The sequence below is a fragment of the Aegilops tauschii genome, chromosome 5 (genome assembly GCF_002575655.3).
Source record: "Aegilops tauschii subsp. strangulata cultivar AL8/78 chromosome 5, Aet v6.0, whole genome shotgun sequence".
Taxonomy (NCBI): Eukaryota; Viridiplantae; Streptophyta; class Magnoliopsida; order Poales; family Poaceae; genus Aegilops; species Aegilops tauschii.
Window position 1 is genome coordinate 437,763,673 of NC_053039.3, and position 17,723 is coordinate 437,781,395.

The following is a 17,723-nucleotide window of genomic DNA, read 5'->3' on the forward strand; positions in this document are numbered from 1 at the left end:
TCTAAAATCAAGCTCTCAACTTCTGAATTGTCATCAATCAATTTCTGAAAAACTTGCCTTGTCATGCATATCTGCAAACGCTATTCAAAATAAAACTCTGGCCGTATCATGGGTGAGAATTGGTGGCCTCCCGTTGAATGGAGGCTCAAAATAATTGCATCTTATTGGGACCCTTTTTGGTTGTAGTCAATTGATAGCAATCAAATGTATAATGCTTGGTACAAGGTCAAAGGCTATGTAGAAAAGGTGAATGGCAGTGAACAACTATGATAATCGATGACTTACCTGAAGCTCATTAGTTACTTCAACTTCCCCGATCATGCAGATCTGCAATTTTACTTTATTTTCCATACCTGGTATGTGTAGCTTTGAGGCTGATCCAAATTGGATGATGAATACTGAACGCTCACACATCTGATCTTCTGACAACAACGTCTCGAAAATCACCTAGTGTCTCCACATTCATAATATTCCATCATACTTTTGGGTATGGGTGTATAGAAGTAAAATTATTAATACTGTTACTCTGTAATCTTAGAATGTTGATCCAAAACCCAGGGGGAAGTTCCTTGCTATGTACTACTCCCTCCGTTCCAAAATAAGTGACTCGACTTTGTACTAGCTTTAGTAAGCTAGTACAAAGTCGAGTCACTTATTCTAAAGCTAGTACAAAGTCGAGTCACTTATTTTGGGACGGAGGGAGTACTATTTTTTGAGATATTTTCTCAAGGAAAATATAGCAATATTAGACAAAAAAAAACAGAATGTGAACCAATCCATGCAGGTAAAAAGAAAAAGATTGAAATAACAGTAATGATGCATCAGCTTTGCTTGTTTCATAATAGCTATTACAAAAGGCGAATTACGATATAGGTTTTTTCACTTCTTTCAATAATGTGGCTGTATGCATTCTCAAAGCTTGTTATTGCTGTTGTATCGGTGCACAGGTCGAGTGCAATTGGTATATTTTCAATATTAGTATATTTTCCTTTGTCTGAGAAAAGCCGAAGCTTGGTAGTAGGAAAATTCCGTTCCATGCTCATTGCGGGGAATACTATTGTTTACTCGTACAAATTGTCCGCGCAGGAGATAGCGAGCCGGCTGATGTATACAGTGTGGTTTTATTCTGGTTTTGGAACCTTGGAAGGTTCCACATATTTTTCTTTTTTCCTTTCTTGTTCTGTATATTTCTTTGTTGGTCTTACCTTTTTTTTTATTTTTCCTCTCCTTTTCCAGTTTCTTTTCTTTTTTCCATTTTAGCTCACGTACGTTTTTATATAAAAATGGCTTAAATTCATGAGCATTTTTTCAAAGCAATGAGTTTTCCAAATTAGTGATAATTTTATAAAACCCATGAATATTTTAAAATTAGCCATCATTTTTACATTATTGAATATTTTAAATTCCTGAACATTTTTCAAAGCCATGAACTTTTCTTTCAATTTCGAGAACAAATTTTAAATCCATCTACATTATTTTAAATTATGAAAAAAAAATCAAATTCATGAAGGTATTGAGAAGTTTTTAAAATTCACAAATATCTGTAAAAAACTGTTTTTTTTATTTTTCACGAATTTTGCAAGTCTGAAATAAAATAAATGGTTACCCGATAGAGGGAAAATATGGACGCAGCTAGGCAAAATTTTCGAGGGGTACACAGCGAGGCAATTTTGCTGCCCTCTATTCCACACACGCCGAGCAAAGAGAAAGCAACATGGACTAATTTCAACAAGAAGTCAAAGGCCCATTTTGTCCGGCCCAACTGATTGGTACTTCGGGAGAGTCCCCTAATTCCCCAAAGAACCCTCGACCACTGCGGTGGCCACTGACCCGCCGCCGGCCCCTTTCCTCTCCGCCCTTCTCCTCTACGGCGATCGCCCGGCCGCCCGGCTGCTCACCGCCAGCGCTCTCGGTAAGGCCAAATCCTCCTCGGCACAGCCCCATCTGAATCTATCGCCGATTTGGCGCCCTCGATTGCTCACCGACGGCATCTGCTTACCACAGCCGACGGCGATGTCGTCTTCGGAGCCGCGGCCGCGCCCCGCCGCCTTCTTCTCCGGCGACCTGCCCGAGGACGCGCTGTACGAGGTCCTCCTCCGCATCCCGGCCAAGGAGCTCTGCCGCCTCCGCGCCGTCTGCCCCTCCTGGCGCGCCCTCACCTCCGACCCGCTCTTCGTCGTGGCGCACATGTCCCGACACCGCACGGCGCCCCCGCTCCTCGCCATGGGCTACCGCGACGACAGTGGGGTCAACGGCGTTGAGATTTCGGATTTGTCCGGCAATGTGGTGAAGCGGATACCAAGCGCCGGGTATGAAATTGTTCTGGTGGACGGGTTGTCAGGGGTTGCCGGTGGGCGGATGTCAAGCAAGGACGATACCATCCGTGTTGCGCGCACGCGGCTTGACCTTGTCTGTTTCAACTGGAGGTTCTGCTCTGGAGACTTCTGGGTGCTGAACCCGGCCACCGGAGATACCATCACCTTGCCGATGGGCTTCTCGGAGGAATTGGCACATGAGCTAGAGGTAGAGGGGATAAAGGAATGGTGCTGCGGAGTCGAGTGGTGTGCTTTTGGGCAGGTCTCCTCTACCAGAGAGTACAAGGCGCTCCGCGTTTCTGACATTGGTGATCGGAAGGTATGTGAGGTTATCACCTTTGATGCCACCAACCATGGAAGATGGAGAAAGCAGGACCCTCCATCGGCCCACATCTTTGCCAGTCTCAAGATGAGATCATTGAAATGTGTGGTCGTCGATGGGGTGGTGTACTTCTTACTGGACTTTTGCTCCACTTATTGTGAAACTGGAGTTATGACCATTGAACCTGGTAGTGTAGCTTCGTTCAACCTCGAAACGGAGGAGTGGGGTGTTCTGCATGGTCCAGAACAGGTGCAGGGGTTTGTACAAGAGAATGACATTTCTGGTTACTCAGAACTTGAACTCCAGTTATCATTGGCTGAGTTGAACGGCTGCTTAGTTATGGTTCATAATATTCATAAGGTATCTATGGACTTGTGGTTTTTGACAGATTTTGAGAAAGGTACCTGGTGTAAGAAATACAGCATGCCTTCACATGTTGCTAGGTTTGGCAATCCTTTTCTTATGTTAGATGATGGGAGAATTTTCTTCAATCGGTTGGATTATGGACAAGGTTTCTTTAGTGCTGGAGAGCATGGAGAGGGATTTCTGCAAAGTTATTATCCAACAAATGACACTTCTGATGAGGCACTAAAACTGAAAGAGTCCAAATCTATTGGTGTTTACACAGGAAGCCTGCTGAGTTTGTAGAGTAGCTATCATTAATGAGGTGAATAATGCATCAAACTGGCTGGTCACCTTATGTTGTGGAGTATATGTGAACAATTAGTGAGAGAATGTTCTGATGCATGCATCGATGAAAATGTACCTTTGTGCCTTCAAAGTATTCACAAATTAATCAACCCCTCGAAAGCATGCAGGGACAAATGTGGTGGTTCCCCTGGCCTTCTTCTTGCCCCTCCTTTGGTATCTTGGGCTCCTTACTGCTAGTATTATGTTAATTTCTGATGCATTTTGCATGAGAAGATTTCCAGGTCCGTTTCATTTTGTATGGCAATTGCAGGAGTTTGGTCGATGAGTCGCTAGATAGCTATGGTCAGTTTGTAATAAACAAGCTTTTAATGTGGTCTTTCAAAATATAATATGCTGCTCCTAATGCAACATACGAGTACATGAATGCATAGTTTGTTCCTTTCTTGGAAAAGATAATGATTTGCTAGGTGCAGAGGTTCGTGCAAGAGAATGACATTTCCGGTTACTTAGAACTTGAACTCCAGTTATCATTGGCTGAGTTGAACGGCCGCTTAGTTATGGTTCATAAATATTTATATGGTATCTATGGACTTGTGGTTTTTGACAGATTTTGAGAAAGGTATCTGGGTTAAGAAATACAACATGCCTTCACATGTTGCTGGGTTTGGCAATCCTTTTCTGATGTTAGATGATGGGAGAATTTTCTTCACTTGGTTGGATTATGGACAAGGTTTATTTAGTGCTGGAGAGCATGGAGAGGGATTTCTGCAAAGTTATGATCCAAGAAATGGCACTTATACTATGCACTAAAACTGAAAGAATCCAAATCCATTGGCGTTTACACAGGAAGCCTGCTGAGTTTATAGAGTAGCTGTCATTAATGAATAATGCATCGTACTGGCTGGTCACCTTATGTTGTATGTATGTGAACAATTAGTGAGAAAATGTTCTGATGCATGCATCGATGAAATTTCTTCAGATCTGCGGATTTTGTGTATTTTGGTCTTGTGACTGTGGGAGACTCTTTCATTTTTCAGATCTGCACTTATGTGGATGCCTTTTAGAACATGTTGTCTATTTTCTTTCACCTTTTCTATTTTTTGGCCGTCTGTTTTCTATTTTGCTTCAGGCCGTTTTTTGGCCATCCGATCATGTACAGATCTCAGCGCCCCGGTGTGACTCATTTTTCTGTCGCTTGTGTGTGTGCGTCGGTATTGGGGCGAGGTGCAGAGAGAGAGGGAGAGAGATATGCTCGTCAGTCCCCTTTCTCTTCTTTGATTCAATGGCGATGAGGGAGAAATAGGTAGTCAGCCAGCCCAACCCAGCGACCACGGCGAGGGGGGTGAACCAAATCTGTCTGTCTCAAGTGTTTGCTTTTTTTGGACAGTTTCAGTTCTGTGCCTGCTGTGTGTCTACCACAGAGTTGCATATGAATGATTTGTTTTGAATTTTACATGAGAGAGATTTGGTCAGTGATGGAAAATGAGTTATTGCTCATCGCTTTAGCTAAGGGGAGGGACTGTGTCAGCATGTGATTTATTGGGTCGAAAGTGGTGGTGTTTTTGCTGCCATTTCTGTCAGTCCAGTGTCTATTTTGTGCAATGTACATGCTCTTCATTAGCATGTGGGATAGTGGATCTTGTCGGTAGTTTTTTGGGGACTCAGCCGTTGAATGTACTAGCTATGTTCAGCAGCATGCCATTTGTTATTTTGTTCTCAGGATGCTTCTGCTGAATACTTCATTATCACCTAGGTAATTTAATGTTTTTTCATGTAGATAGCACCAAGTATTATGCTCAGTCCATCAATCTATTTCTTCATTTAGGCTGTCAATAAACAAAATTAGTTGTAAGTTAATAGGATTCAATGTGTCTAATTCAGTCAAGTGAATGTGCAGTTATCAAATATTTTTATCTTCATTTTGGACGCCATATAAACAAAATTTGGTGTAAGTTAATATGATTCAATGTGTATTGCAGTTCAGTGAATGTTTAGTCTTCCACTTTTTCAGTTCATTCAATAGTTTTTATATTTTCTAGCACTTTTCAGTATTCATTTTTTAGTTCATAAAGTTACTAGTACTACATATAGAAGAACGACCAGCCAACGCAGCGGAGCAAGTACGGTGTGCTCGTCGTATCAGTCATGAGTCTTCAGTTATCAGCCATTAGTTTGTTCATAGTCTTTGTCACTTCTCATTCTAGGTTTAGTTCTTAGTATCAGGTCCTCAGTTTTCATTTTCCAGTCTCCAATTTTTAGATATAGCCTAAGTTTTCAGTCATGTTCTATGTGACTTATCAGTCCCGTTCAGTTAAGCATTTCCATTTATTTCCTTAGTTTCTATTTTTATTTTTATTTCATTAATCACTCTTCAGTCCTTATGTTTGCATCACTCTTCAGTGTATCATTCTGAAAACTTATTTTCTTCAGTCAATATTAATTCAGTTTGTTTTTAAGTCTAATTCATATTTCAGTAATTTTCTGTGATCCTTTTATCTTGTCATTCTTTTTTGCAAACTAAGGTCGGTTGTTAGTTTTCTGTGTTTCTTTTTAAATTATTCTTCAGTCTCTCTTTCCTCATTTTGCCTTTGCCTAGTCACGATCAGAATGACACTATTGACACACCTTTGATGGAGAAAAGGACATGTGGCCTAGAAAGTTTTGTCATTCTATTTTTTAGTCTTCATTTTATTACACGAGTCAGTTGTTTACCTCAGTCTATCAGTCTAGGAAGCTTACTTATTTATCAGTGTTCCAACCTTTAGTCTATCGGTCTTCATTGATTATCTTACTTTTCATTTTTAAGTTTATATTTAGGTCTGAAAACTTGAACTGATCAGGAAAGGTTACAGAATTTTTTGCTAAAAACTGAAAAATACTTTTGAACTTGTCCTTAGCTTCGTTCTTCATTACTAAAAACTTAGCGGTCTTGTTTAGGTTTATATATTCCTTATGCTCAATAGCTTACTTTTCATTTCTAAGTTTATATGTCTATCTTCGTTACTCATTAGTTTAACATGCATGAGGAGAGCCAAATTTTTTTGTTCTTCCTTTTTAATTTTTACTTGCTTTTTTTATGCAGTTTGTCCCGTGCCACTCAAGGGCCAAATTCAACAGCACAACTGGCGACCGCGTGCTCTTTAAGGAATGTGAGGGTCGCCTTCATCAGACTGAACAATCTCAGTGAGGATGATTTGGTCCATTTTGTACTGGATGGATCATTGCCAAAGTTGCAGCTTTGCATCGTTACGCCATCGCCCAACCATGTTGAGCTAGCAATTGCGGCTACTGTGTTTACCCAAGGCATCAGGTTGACTGCAAACAAGTATGCAAATCGTTTCCAAACCCTGCTGGCGACTGATGGATTCGTTGGGATCCCATTTTGTGCATGTCTGACAAAGACTAGCGTTGTCGACCACGTGATGGTATGTTTTCTGATTCCCGTGTTTTTATTTTTAGTTTCCTTTTCCTTTTTCCTCTTGTATTGTTTTGCTCCTGAAAGACTTTTTTGCATGGTGGTGACTGCACACAATCTTATTTTCTTTGTCTTTCCATTTTCTGATGGACGAGAAAAACCAGAAATTGCTTTTCAAGGTAGTTTCCAGCGTGACAACCCCTGAGGAAGGCATGGCTGGACTACACATCGTTGCTGGTCGTATCTTCTTCAACAAGGAGGGGTGGGAAGATTTCATGGAGGAAAACGACTTAGGAGTTGGCACGGCGATTCTAATCAACATTTGGAATAACACTCTGAATGAACTGAATATGCTGGTTGTCTTCAACACCATCTAAGCACGAATTTGATTGTGCAATAAGGGGTGTGGTTGCAGTAGTAGTGGGCACTCAGTCCTCTATGTGATTTTCCATATATCTAACTCCATGGTTTCAAGAATTATGTGTGTGCTTTCTCTGTGTTATCAACCAGATGTAAATTGTTGCCTGAATCTTTATGTGTTTTTTTTGTGCGGTTAGAAACACAAGAAATGTGTGGTAAAAATCTGCTTATTTTTTGTGTTTTGCTATTACACAATATAGTAGGGTTTCTTCCTTCATTTTTCTGTTAATAAGAGGTATGTTCTCATTTTTAAAAGTGTTTTTCTGCAGGAGATCATTATATCATTTCTTCAGTGTTTCACTGCCCTCACATCCTTTTTTCTTCCTACTATATGTTGAATGAATAAGGTAAGACATGCAGGCTTTACATTCTTTTCTCACTCTGTTTATTTTCTTTTTGATGAATGCAATCATACACTTGATCCAAGAGGGGAGGTAGAATTTGGACCTGAATCTGGTATTAAAACAGACGTTTTTTTCAGACTGACCACGGATTGAAATTACAGAAATACACATGTTAAAAACTGGTTGGACAAAAAAAAAAGACCTAAACCAAATGAAAACACACACATCTGATAACTAGACGCTTTTCTTTTGGTGATGAAGTCGGGACATATATACTGAAGAAACTCAGAAAATTTCTAAAGAACTGGTTAGTTGCTTTTGTTATACTAAAATGCAGAGTAACCATGCACGTGGAATGCACTTCTCACATAAGTTTACCTTTTGACATCCAAAGGAGCTCTTGCTTACTATACTTCTTTCAGTGACTCTGATCAAGCTCTTAATATCTAAAATATCATCACTCAGTTTTCCCACAAACTTGTTTAATCATGCATCTGCAAACACATTCTCCGAAATAGAAACACTGGCTGATTCATGGGTGAGAATTGGTGGCCTCCCGCTGAATGGAGGCTCAAAATCCTTGCATCTTATTGGATCCCATGTACTATCTCCATTCCTAAATACTGTATAAGACCTCTTGGTAGGCTAGGAATGGAGGTAGTAGGTTGTAGTCAATTGATGCCAATCAAACGTATAATGCTTGGTACAAGGTCAATTGCATGTAAAAAAGGTAAATGTCAATGAACAGCTAATCGATGGCTTACCTGAAGCTCATTAGTTACTTCTACTTCCCAATCATGCAGAGCTGCAACATATGTTTATCTAGCATAACCCAGTCAAACAAAAGTTCTTGACCTGGTATGTGTAGGCTTGAGGCTCATACAAATTGCATGATGAATACAGAACGGTCACACATCTGATCTTGTGACAACAACGTCAATGCTAACTCGAAAGTCACAAAATGTCTTTTATTCTTTATATTCCATAATACTTTGTGGTATGGATGTAGAAAAGGAAAATTATTAACACCTTAACCCCGTATTCTTAGCATGTCGATCCAAAACCCGAGGAAAGTTCCTCGCAATGAACATGAACTAGTACTATTTTTGGCGGTAATTTGCGTCAGAGCCCAGACTCATCTGTACCCAATGAACAATAAATTCGTAAAAAATATTTTTAAATAACCTGAATCGAAGACGCTTGAGTGTGCCAGGAGCGTGTAAATTTTCCGGGCGAAATGACATTCGAGGAGCTCTCGGCAAAAAATAAATCGGCTCCGAACAATGTTCTTTTTCAAAGTTTCTCTGCAGCAAGGAGAACGTAACATGCACCAATTTCAGCAAAAAAATCTTCGCCGTCTAAAAAAGCAAAAAATCTTTGTTCTCTCAAAAAAATCTTCGGTAAATAAAATGAGTTGTTTAAGGGTTTTTTTTGAGAATCAGTTTTTTAAGGTAAATAAAACCAGTACAGGAATACAATTCATCGTAGGCCTTAATTATCCACCTGAAGCCTGAGGCCCATTTTAGACCAGCCCACTCGTGGACCTTAATTACCACTTGAAGCCTGAACCCCGTACAATTCCCCAACCCCTCGACCACTGTCCAGTGACTACCGCCGGCCGCTTTCTCCTCCGCTCCTCTACGACGGACGCCCGGCTGCTCACCGCCAGCGCTCTCGGTAAGGCCAACCCCTCCTCGGCGCACAGCCCCATCTCAACCCACCGTCGATTTGGCGCCCTCGCTTGCTCACCCGCGGCATCTATTTACCACATAGATGTCGTCTTCGAAGCCGCCCCCAGGCCCCGCCGCCCCCAGGCTCCGTCCACACGGGAGATAGCAAGCCAGGCCATGTATACATTGGTTTTATTCTGGTTTTACTGGTTTCCTTTTCCCTTTCTTGTCCTGTATTTTTATTTTCTGGTTTAAATTCAGAACATTTTTTCAAATCAACGAGTTTTTAAAATCTGTGATCATTTTCAAAAATCATTATATTTTTTAAATTCATTATATCTTTTATATTCTGGAATATTCATAAAATTCTGAACATTTTTCAATATCGTGAACTTTTTTCAAATTCAAGAAAAAATTTCAAATCCATGTACATAATTTCAGTTCATTAACATTTTTTCAAATTCATGAAGGTTTTATAAATTCGAGATTTTTTTTAATTCACAAACATTTTGTAACAAATTAGGTTGTTTGAATTTCACGAATTTTTCAAATCTTCTGGAAAATAAAACGGTTACCCGAGCTAGGGGAACTACGGACGCAGCGGGACAATTGGGCCGCACCCCACGCAGCCCCGCGTGGGTGTTTATTCCACACACAGGCCGAGCACCCGATAAGAATTCTTGTGTCAATGAGAAAGCGAGAGGTCCATTTTGTCCAGCCCAACTGATTGGTACTTCGGGAGAGTCCCAATTCCCCCAAACCCTTGACCACTGACTGACCGTCGGCCGCTTTCTCCTCCGCCCTACGGCGCCGCCCGGCCGCCCGGCTGCTCACCGCCGGCGCTCTCGGTAAGGCCAACTCATCCTCGGCACAAAGCCAATCTTAATCCACCGTCGATTGCTCACCTACGGCATCTGCTTACCACAGCCGACGGCGATGTCGTCTTCGGAGCCGCGGCCGCGCCCCGCCGCCTCCTTCTCCGGCGACCTGCCCGAGGACGCGCTGTACGAGGTACTCCTCCGCATCCCGGCCAAGGAGCTCTGCCGCCTCCGCGCCGTCTGCCCCGCATGGCGCGCCCTCACCTCCGACCCGCCCTTCGTCGCGGCTCACATGTCCCGACACCGCACGGCGGCCCCGCTCCTCGCCATTGCCTACCGCGACGACAGTGAGGTCAACGGCGTTGCGATTTCGGATCTGTCGGGCAACGTCGTGAGGCGGATTCCAGTCACTGGGTATGAGATTGTGATGGTGAACCAGTCGGGTGATGCCGTTCGCCGGATCTCAAGCAAGGACGAGCATGATAGCATCCGTGTTGTGCGCAGCCGGCTAGACCTCGTGTGTTTCCACTGGAATGTGTACTCTAGGACCTTCTGGGTGCTGAACCCGGTCACTGGAGCTACTCTCGACTTACCGATGGGCCACTCAAAGGAATTGGAGCATGAGCTGGAGGTACAGGGAAGAAAATGGGGCTGCCATGTGGAGTGGTGCGCTTTTGGGAAGGTCTCCTCTACCAGAGAGTACAAGGCGCTCCGCATCTGTAGCATTCGTGACCGGCAGGTATGTGAGGTTATCACCTTTGATGACACCAACCATGGAAGCTGGAGGAGAAAGCAGGACCCGCCGTCCCGTATCTGTACCGGTCTCCAGATGAGATGCGTGGTCGTCGATGAGGTGGTCTACTTCTTGATGGATTTTCACTACACATACTTTGAAACCGGGGTTATAGCCATTGAGCCTGGTAGCATAGCTTCGTTCAACCTCGAGAAGGAGGAGTGGGGTGTTCTACCTGGTCCAGAACAGGTGAAGAGGTTTGTGCAAGAGAACAAGAAATACAGTTACTCACAGCTTGAGCTCCAGTTATCATTGGCTGAGTTGAACGGCTGCTTAGTTGTGGTTCATAATATTCATAAGGTATCTATGGACTTGTGGTTTTTGACAGATTTTGAGAAAGGTATCTGGGTCAAGAAATACAGCTTGCCTTCACATGTTGCTAGGCTTTTTTGGTATCCTTTTCTCATGTTAGATGATGGGAGAATTTTCTTCAGTGGGATGGATGGCCTAGAAGGTCTATTAACTGGTGGAAAGGAAGGAGAGGGATTCTTGCAAAGTTATGATCCAAGAAATGACACTTATGCTGATGAACTAGAACTGAGAGATCCCAGATCAATTGGCATTTACACAGGAAGCGTGCTGAGTTTATAGCGTAGCTGTCACTGATGAGGTGAATGATACATCGTACATTCGTACTGGCTGTTCACCTTATGTTCTAAATGTGAACAATTAGTGAGATAATGTACTGATGCATGCATCTTTGAAAAAGTACCTTTGTGCCTTCAAAGTATATTATGTTAATCTCCAATACATTTTGCATGAGAAGGTTTGCAGTTTTTTGTTCGTTCCATGCTGTATGGCAATTTCAGGAGTTTGGTCAATGATACATAACTTATGGTCAGTTTGTAACAAACAAGCTTTTGAATGTGCTGTTTCAAACTACAAGATGCTGCTCCCAGTGCAACATATGGGTTCGGTACAGGATGCATAATTTGTTGCTTTCTTGGAACAGATAATCATTTGCTAGCACATTTATGTTCTCCTCGAATGTTCAATGCTACCTGGTGTACATTGGTGTCACTGAGTTACATTTTTTGTTTCTCTGTTTTTCTTCCGCCTTGTGGGCTGTGGCTGCTTTCATTTGTCACCATTTCTTTTTACTGTATTTTGTGCTTGTAGCCCGCTCAAGTTTTGAACGGACAAAATTTTTGCGAACTCGTGATGGATCTTTTCACTACTCTTAGCTTGGGAACCCAGGACACTGTCTTCTGTGGGCGGCTCATACCGAGTGAATAATTGAAAAGTGGTTCAGGTAATCTCTGGCTATGGTGATTTACAGGCTCTCTTCTTCATTGCTTCCATGTAAAATGCAGAGGATGCCGAGGAGCACTTCTGCGGCAAAGAAATAAGCTAAGCTATTTTGTAGTCATGCATGACGATGGCAAGCCTGGCCACAAACCGGCTCGACTCGGACTGAACACGACCGCGGCCACGCACCGACGTCCGGACACACACACACACACGCTGGTGACCACGGACGCACACCCTTTTGTGGCAACAGAACACTCCTTGATAACTCTGCAACGGTTTGCAGCTCGGCATGGGGAGCGCGGTGGAGATGCTGTGCGGGCAGTCTCGATCACCGTTCTCTACATGTTCTCCCGCTCCATCCCCATCCTCCAGATCGCCGGCGCCGCGGCCATCTACATGTGCGGCCTCATCCCGCAGGGCGCCAACTTCCCGATCCAGAAATTCTTGCAGGCGCAGAGCATCATGGCGCCCAGTGCCTACATCTCCACGGCCACGCTTGCCGTCCACCTCGTCCTCAGCTACCTCGTCGTCTACAAGTTTGGGCTGGGGCTTCTGGGCGCCTCGCTCATGCTCAGCGTCAGCTGGTGGATCATTGTCATTGGGCAGTTCATCTACATCGTCACCTGGAGGAGCAGTTGATTTAGCAATTTTTTTTTCCGAAACGGAGGCAAAAGTTTTGCCTCATCGATTAATTAAGAAGAAGAGAATTGCCCAGTTAATTTACGGAAAACCGGGCAAAAACCAATACAGACAAAGCACAGACTAACTACTCACATGGTAATAAACCCCACAACCGCACATGCGACTCCGGCCAGACTCTTCGAATACACAACATCCACGAACCCCGACATTGTTACTACACCAAGAGACTCCCGACAAGAACACCTCAACACAATGCATCAAACACCTTTCAACCGGTCTGCCTGACATTGATTTAGCAATTTTTAGGTGGACTGGATTCTCCCTGCAGGCATTCTCCGGTCTGCCTGAATTTTTAAAGCTGTCCCTTGCCTCTGCTGTCATGCTCTGCCTCGAGACATGGTACTTCCAGATACTCGTGCTCATTGCCGGCCTCCTCAAGGACCCCGAACTGGCTCTCGCATCGCTCGCTGTTTGGTAACTGATTTTGGTGAAACTTCTTGATTGCCTCTTTTGTTCAGATGATGATAAATGCTGCCTGAATTCTGTTGTGTTTATGTGTGTTTGTAGTATGACCATTTCACAATGGGTGCTCATGAACCAGGTAAAGTTGCCACTTCTGAAGTTTTCATTTGCATCAGTTTGCAGCAGGTAAAATAAACTAGATTCTTACATGTTTAACGAGCAATGCAGTGTCAGGGTGAGCAATGAGCTTGGTGCGGGCAACCCCAAATCAGCGGTGTTATCAGTCGTGGTGGTGACGATGTTGTCGTTCGTCCTATCAGTTATAATCTCGGTAGTCATCCCGCTCTTCAATGACTACATCAGCTACATTTACACCGGCGGCGAAAATGTGGCAGTGGCCGTGTCCAAGCTGACCCCACTCCTGGCACTCACCATAATCCTCAATGGCATCCAACCGGTGCTATCAGGTATACTAGAACAGAAAAAGAAATGGTCTAATGTGTGTGGCTGTTTGGGGGTTGCATTTTTTGCATGCTCACCGGTAATTTACTACTCCCTCCGTTCTAAAATAGATGACTCAACTTTGTATTAGTATTTTGTCCTCACTTAAGCTAAACACCGGTGGCCTCATGAAATTTACTACTATTCCAAACAGGCCCTTAGACACAGAACATAAGCCTTTTGTCAGCCTTCAGCTTTAAGCTAAAGAGCTCTCAGCTTTAGACAAAATCAACCAAAGATTTTGATTCATTTATTGTGGGCACACAATGATGTAGATGACATAAGCAGGGGTAGCCGTGGGCTGTGGTTGGCAAGCGTTTGTCGCCTATGTCAACATCGGCTGCTACTATGCCGTGGGCATCCCCCTTGGCTTCCTCCTTGGCTTCTACTTCGACCTCGGTGCAGTGGTAAGGCACCTGTGCATGGTTCTAGATAACTTTAGCTTGATCAATCATGCATTTCTTACTTATAACAAAGTGGATGACACAAAATGTAGGGCATATGGAGTGGTATGATTGGAGGTACATTGATGCAGACTGTGATCCTAGTGTGGGTTACCTTGAGGACAGACTGGAATAAAGAGGTAAACATGGGATTCGCCTCGATCGTAATAGACATCACGACCTACAAGGCCACAATGAATGGATACAAATCTGGACCAACATTAAGAGAAAATTAATGATTAAATTACACACTGCAAAGTTAAACATCCCCAGAATACTAACACGGCATACTCACATTATGTTCCTTGTCAAGGGCATGCCATTATCATCTAGCACTGTAGATAGTTACCTAGTTAACTAAGAGAAACATATTACCTTCTCATATGATTGTAGGTGGCTGATGCTATGAAAAGATTGCAGAGGTGGGAAGACAATACACCTCTACTGGCAGGACAAGAATGACAAACATCCTATGGTTGACTTGTCTACATGATCAACAGAGACGGGGTTCATTAGCAAGTCGATCTCCCCGAAATGTGTAAAATACGTTGTCAGAGGGATGACCGCGAGACAGAGAGGAAACCAGAAGATAAATTGCTGACACCCTATCAGAGGGGGACTCATTGTATTTGTCATCAAGATCACCACCAAGCTCCTTCTCGGCGAGGTCCTGTAGTTCACCCCTTGGCTATGTGTTTACAGTAGTATCTATGTTGTCACCTATTTCATTTGTGCTTCAATGTCAAGATAGGTGTTGAACATGATTATGATTATCTATGCAATTCTTCCGATGGATGTTTTGTTATGAGTTAAATTAGTCAATATGTTGTTGTCATGATGAATGCAGTATTAATTCATGCAGGCATAGGATCTTCTTTCTATCAGTCTATTGGTTACCTCAAGCCGGATTCGATCCTTGTAGTACTATGGCTTTTTTCCCTAGAGACCCTAGATTTATTGAACCATGGGAAGTATGGAGCTGGCAAGGGACGTCTTGCAAGTCCTTATCATCTCAATTAGTTCTTGTTTGCCAGATCAAATAATGTGAGTATTAGAAACACAAAACTACTACCAAAAAGGGAGAAAGGCGAAGACAATATCCTACATACAAACGCACTTCGAGGCCCAACAAGATAGTAAAGCTACAATGTAATAATGCAACTCATGTAGGAAATAAATTCTATCTTATTAAATAACTAATGGATTGATGCAGGTCTCCATGGGGATCAACATTGATATGGGGTATTATCAAGATCATCTGGAAGCACTACTGCAGGATGCTGCTAACGCGACACTACGATCAGAGCCCCTTCCAGAAACTGTGTGCGATGCCATAATTGCAAACGGTGCTGTATGAAAACCGTCAGAAATGTGTAAAACGTTTGCGATGACGGATGCATCAAACACGGTTCAGGTTTTAGTTGCGTGTGCGATGAAGGGCATATGGTTCAGTTCAATGAACTGTTTGGGATGCGGAGGAACAAAAGAAACGGGCAGCCAGATGGAGGCGTGTGCGATACACAGCATACGGTTCACTCGGATGAACTGTTTGTGATTAGGCAACACAAAAGAAACGGTCAGCCAGATCAAAGGTGTGTGCGATATACGGCATGCGGTTCACTCGAATGAACTGTTTGCGTTGAGACATGAGAACAGAAACCGTTCAACTTAACAAGATGTGTGTGATACGCGGCAAACAGGTCTGTAATCAGAAATGTGTCTGAAGACCGATAAGAACACAGACGGTTGCTGCTAATAAGACGTGTGTGTTGTGCGATGGGATTGCATACAGAACAACAACATATATATATACACACACTTATAAGGACATGCTTGCATAATCAAATTAAACATCCACTTACATAGGTGGCTACTACAACCATGGCATTTGCACACACCAAAGTAAACTATTACATGCATAATTATATAGGTGGCTACTACACATAAAGTAAACTATATATTACATGCATGATTAACTAGCATAAACGATCATCTGATCATCATATACTTCTTGTGATGCTTGCTCTTCTTGTGGCTCGATCCGGGCTCGTCGATTTGGGTAACGAGGCACTTCCGCATGTCAACGATCCGTCTGTGCATCTCGTAGCATGTGTACACGCTCTTGGCCGCGAACCTGAGGTGAGGTTCATCCAGTTGCCGCATCCAGGCCTTGTGCCAGGATACGAGACTTGTTCTCTGGGCATCCCGCTTCATCTTTTTGTAGTAGGGGTCGATGATGGCCGAGACGAGTTCGACTAGGGAGTCCTGCTTCGTGCTGCCCCAGACCCTGTAGTGTTCACAGATTTCGACAAGGTTCTTGCAGGCCAAGCCCGTAACACTGAGCACTTTTACATCGTCTTTGGTATCCACCGTGGCGAACTTGTAGTCGGTGCTGTTGACAAACCTGTTGAAACGGTTGCAAGGCTCTGTGGCCATGCAGTAGTGGTAGATGAGGACATGATGGCGCACACACAACTGGGCAACGACAACCTTCTGATCTGTGCCGGGACGACCGGCGGTGTACTGGAGGTTGATGCCGACCACCTTGTACTTGTCTCCAGCAAGCGACTGCTCAGCGCTGTTGATGTAGTCGTCCACCACGGCCGGGTCGATGGTGTACACCACCGAGAGATCCGTCTCCCTCGCGTGGGTCTCCACTCTATGCTCGCCGAACTCCATTGGAGCGCCGCCGGACATCCCCTCTCTATGTCTCGTCGTGGGTGTGCTTGTTGTGTTGTGGGGCGCGATCGAAAGGTTGAAGAGACTAAGGTTATAATTGCCGCGGGAATTAAAGGGGAAGCCGGACGGCCAGGAATATCGGCAGGCCCTGATGGCAGTTCTAATTTGCAGTGCGTAACTCCATCGTGCCGCACGTAACTGCATCGCGTGGCAACGCGCGCGGCCCAACCGCATGATCGTGCGCACGCCCAACCGCTGGCAGAGCGCGCACGAAGGGACGCGAGCAGAGCGTTGCGCGGTCGCCTCAAGGAAAAGCTGTCCACAAGACGAGCGCGCCGACGGACGCGAGCAGAGCACGCCAACGGACGCGACAGAGCGCGTCGCGGCGCCTAACGGTGAGCACAGCGCGCTGCGGCGCCTAACGGCGAGCAGAGCATGCAGAGGGACGCGAGCAGAGGACGGCACAGTGATACATGGCAAATAAGACGAACTGTGCGAGCGATGTCGGAGACATCAAGCACGAATCATATTAGAGTTGCGTGTGCGATACGTGGCAGATAGTTGATCCATCAGAGTTGTTTGTGATGGAATAAGCCGTGTGTGTTGCGGGCAAACGCCTGCTGGTGTATAATCTTAAATTTAACCAAAAAAGTGTTAATGCATGTTACAGAAATTGTATAGCTGGAAACTATGTTCAAATACGACTCCAACGATATAATCTATGGCGACATGCATTCGTATTTTATTAGTTAAATCCTACTTATAAACCAGGACGGGGTATAGTAGGTAATTAAATCACAAACGTTTTTTTATAACTGTATGTGTACGTGTCCTCTCGTTCTCGTCTCGCACGTCTTGTCACCCCGCTGCCGTAGACGGCTTACAGCGCAAGCTTGCGCAGCGAGCGAGGGCGTTCTTTTGGCCAAACGGTGGCGCCAATGAATCGTTGGTGAGCCCGTTCCCGTGCAAGCTTCCCGCCCGACTCGGTGAAATCCCC

At 44.0% G+C, this 17,723-nt stretch overlaps 1 protein-coding gene and 1 pseudogene across 3 annotated transcripts; both read left to right on the forward strand.

Moving 5' to 3' along the window:
* Window positions 1-1,763: 1,763 nt before the first annotated feature.
* LOC109740691 (F-box/kelch-repeat protein At3g23880) lies at window positions 1,764-11,513 on the forward strand. Of its 3 annotated transcripts, none has more exons than XM_020299742.4 (4): window positions 1,764-1,912; window positions 2,005-6,713; window positions 6,868-9,985; window positions 10,065-11,513. In XM_020299742.4, the coding sequence occupies exon 2, from the start codon at window positions 2,014-2,016 to the stop codon at window positions 3,283-3,285; it is 1,272 nt and encodes a 423-aa protein (XP_020155331.1). In that variant the 5' UTR covers window positions 1,764-1,912; window positions 2,005-2,013; the 3' UTR covers window positions 3,286-6,713; window positions 6,868-9,985; window positions 10,065-11,513. The 3 variants fall into 3 exon arrangements, with proteins under 3 accessions (XP_020155331.1, XP_045085033.1, XP_045085032.1); XM_045229098.2 differs by having other exon boundaries at window positions 7,393-9,985; XM_045229097.2 differs by having other exon boundaries at window positions 2,005-9,985.
* On the forward strand, window positions 7,853-14,801 carry LOC109740724 (protein DETOXIFICATION 40-like; annotated as a pseudogene).
* Window positions 14,802-17,723: the final 2,922 nt, after the last annotated feature.

Excerpts from the sequence above, each read along its gene's own strand:
- LOC109740691 (XM_045229097.2), top strand. The coding sequence starts at position 2,014 with ATGTCGTCTTCGGAGCCGCGGCCGCGCCCCGCCGCCTTCTTCTCCGGC.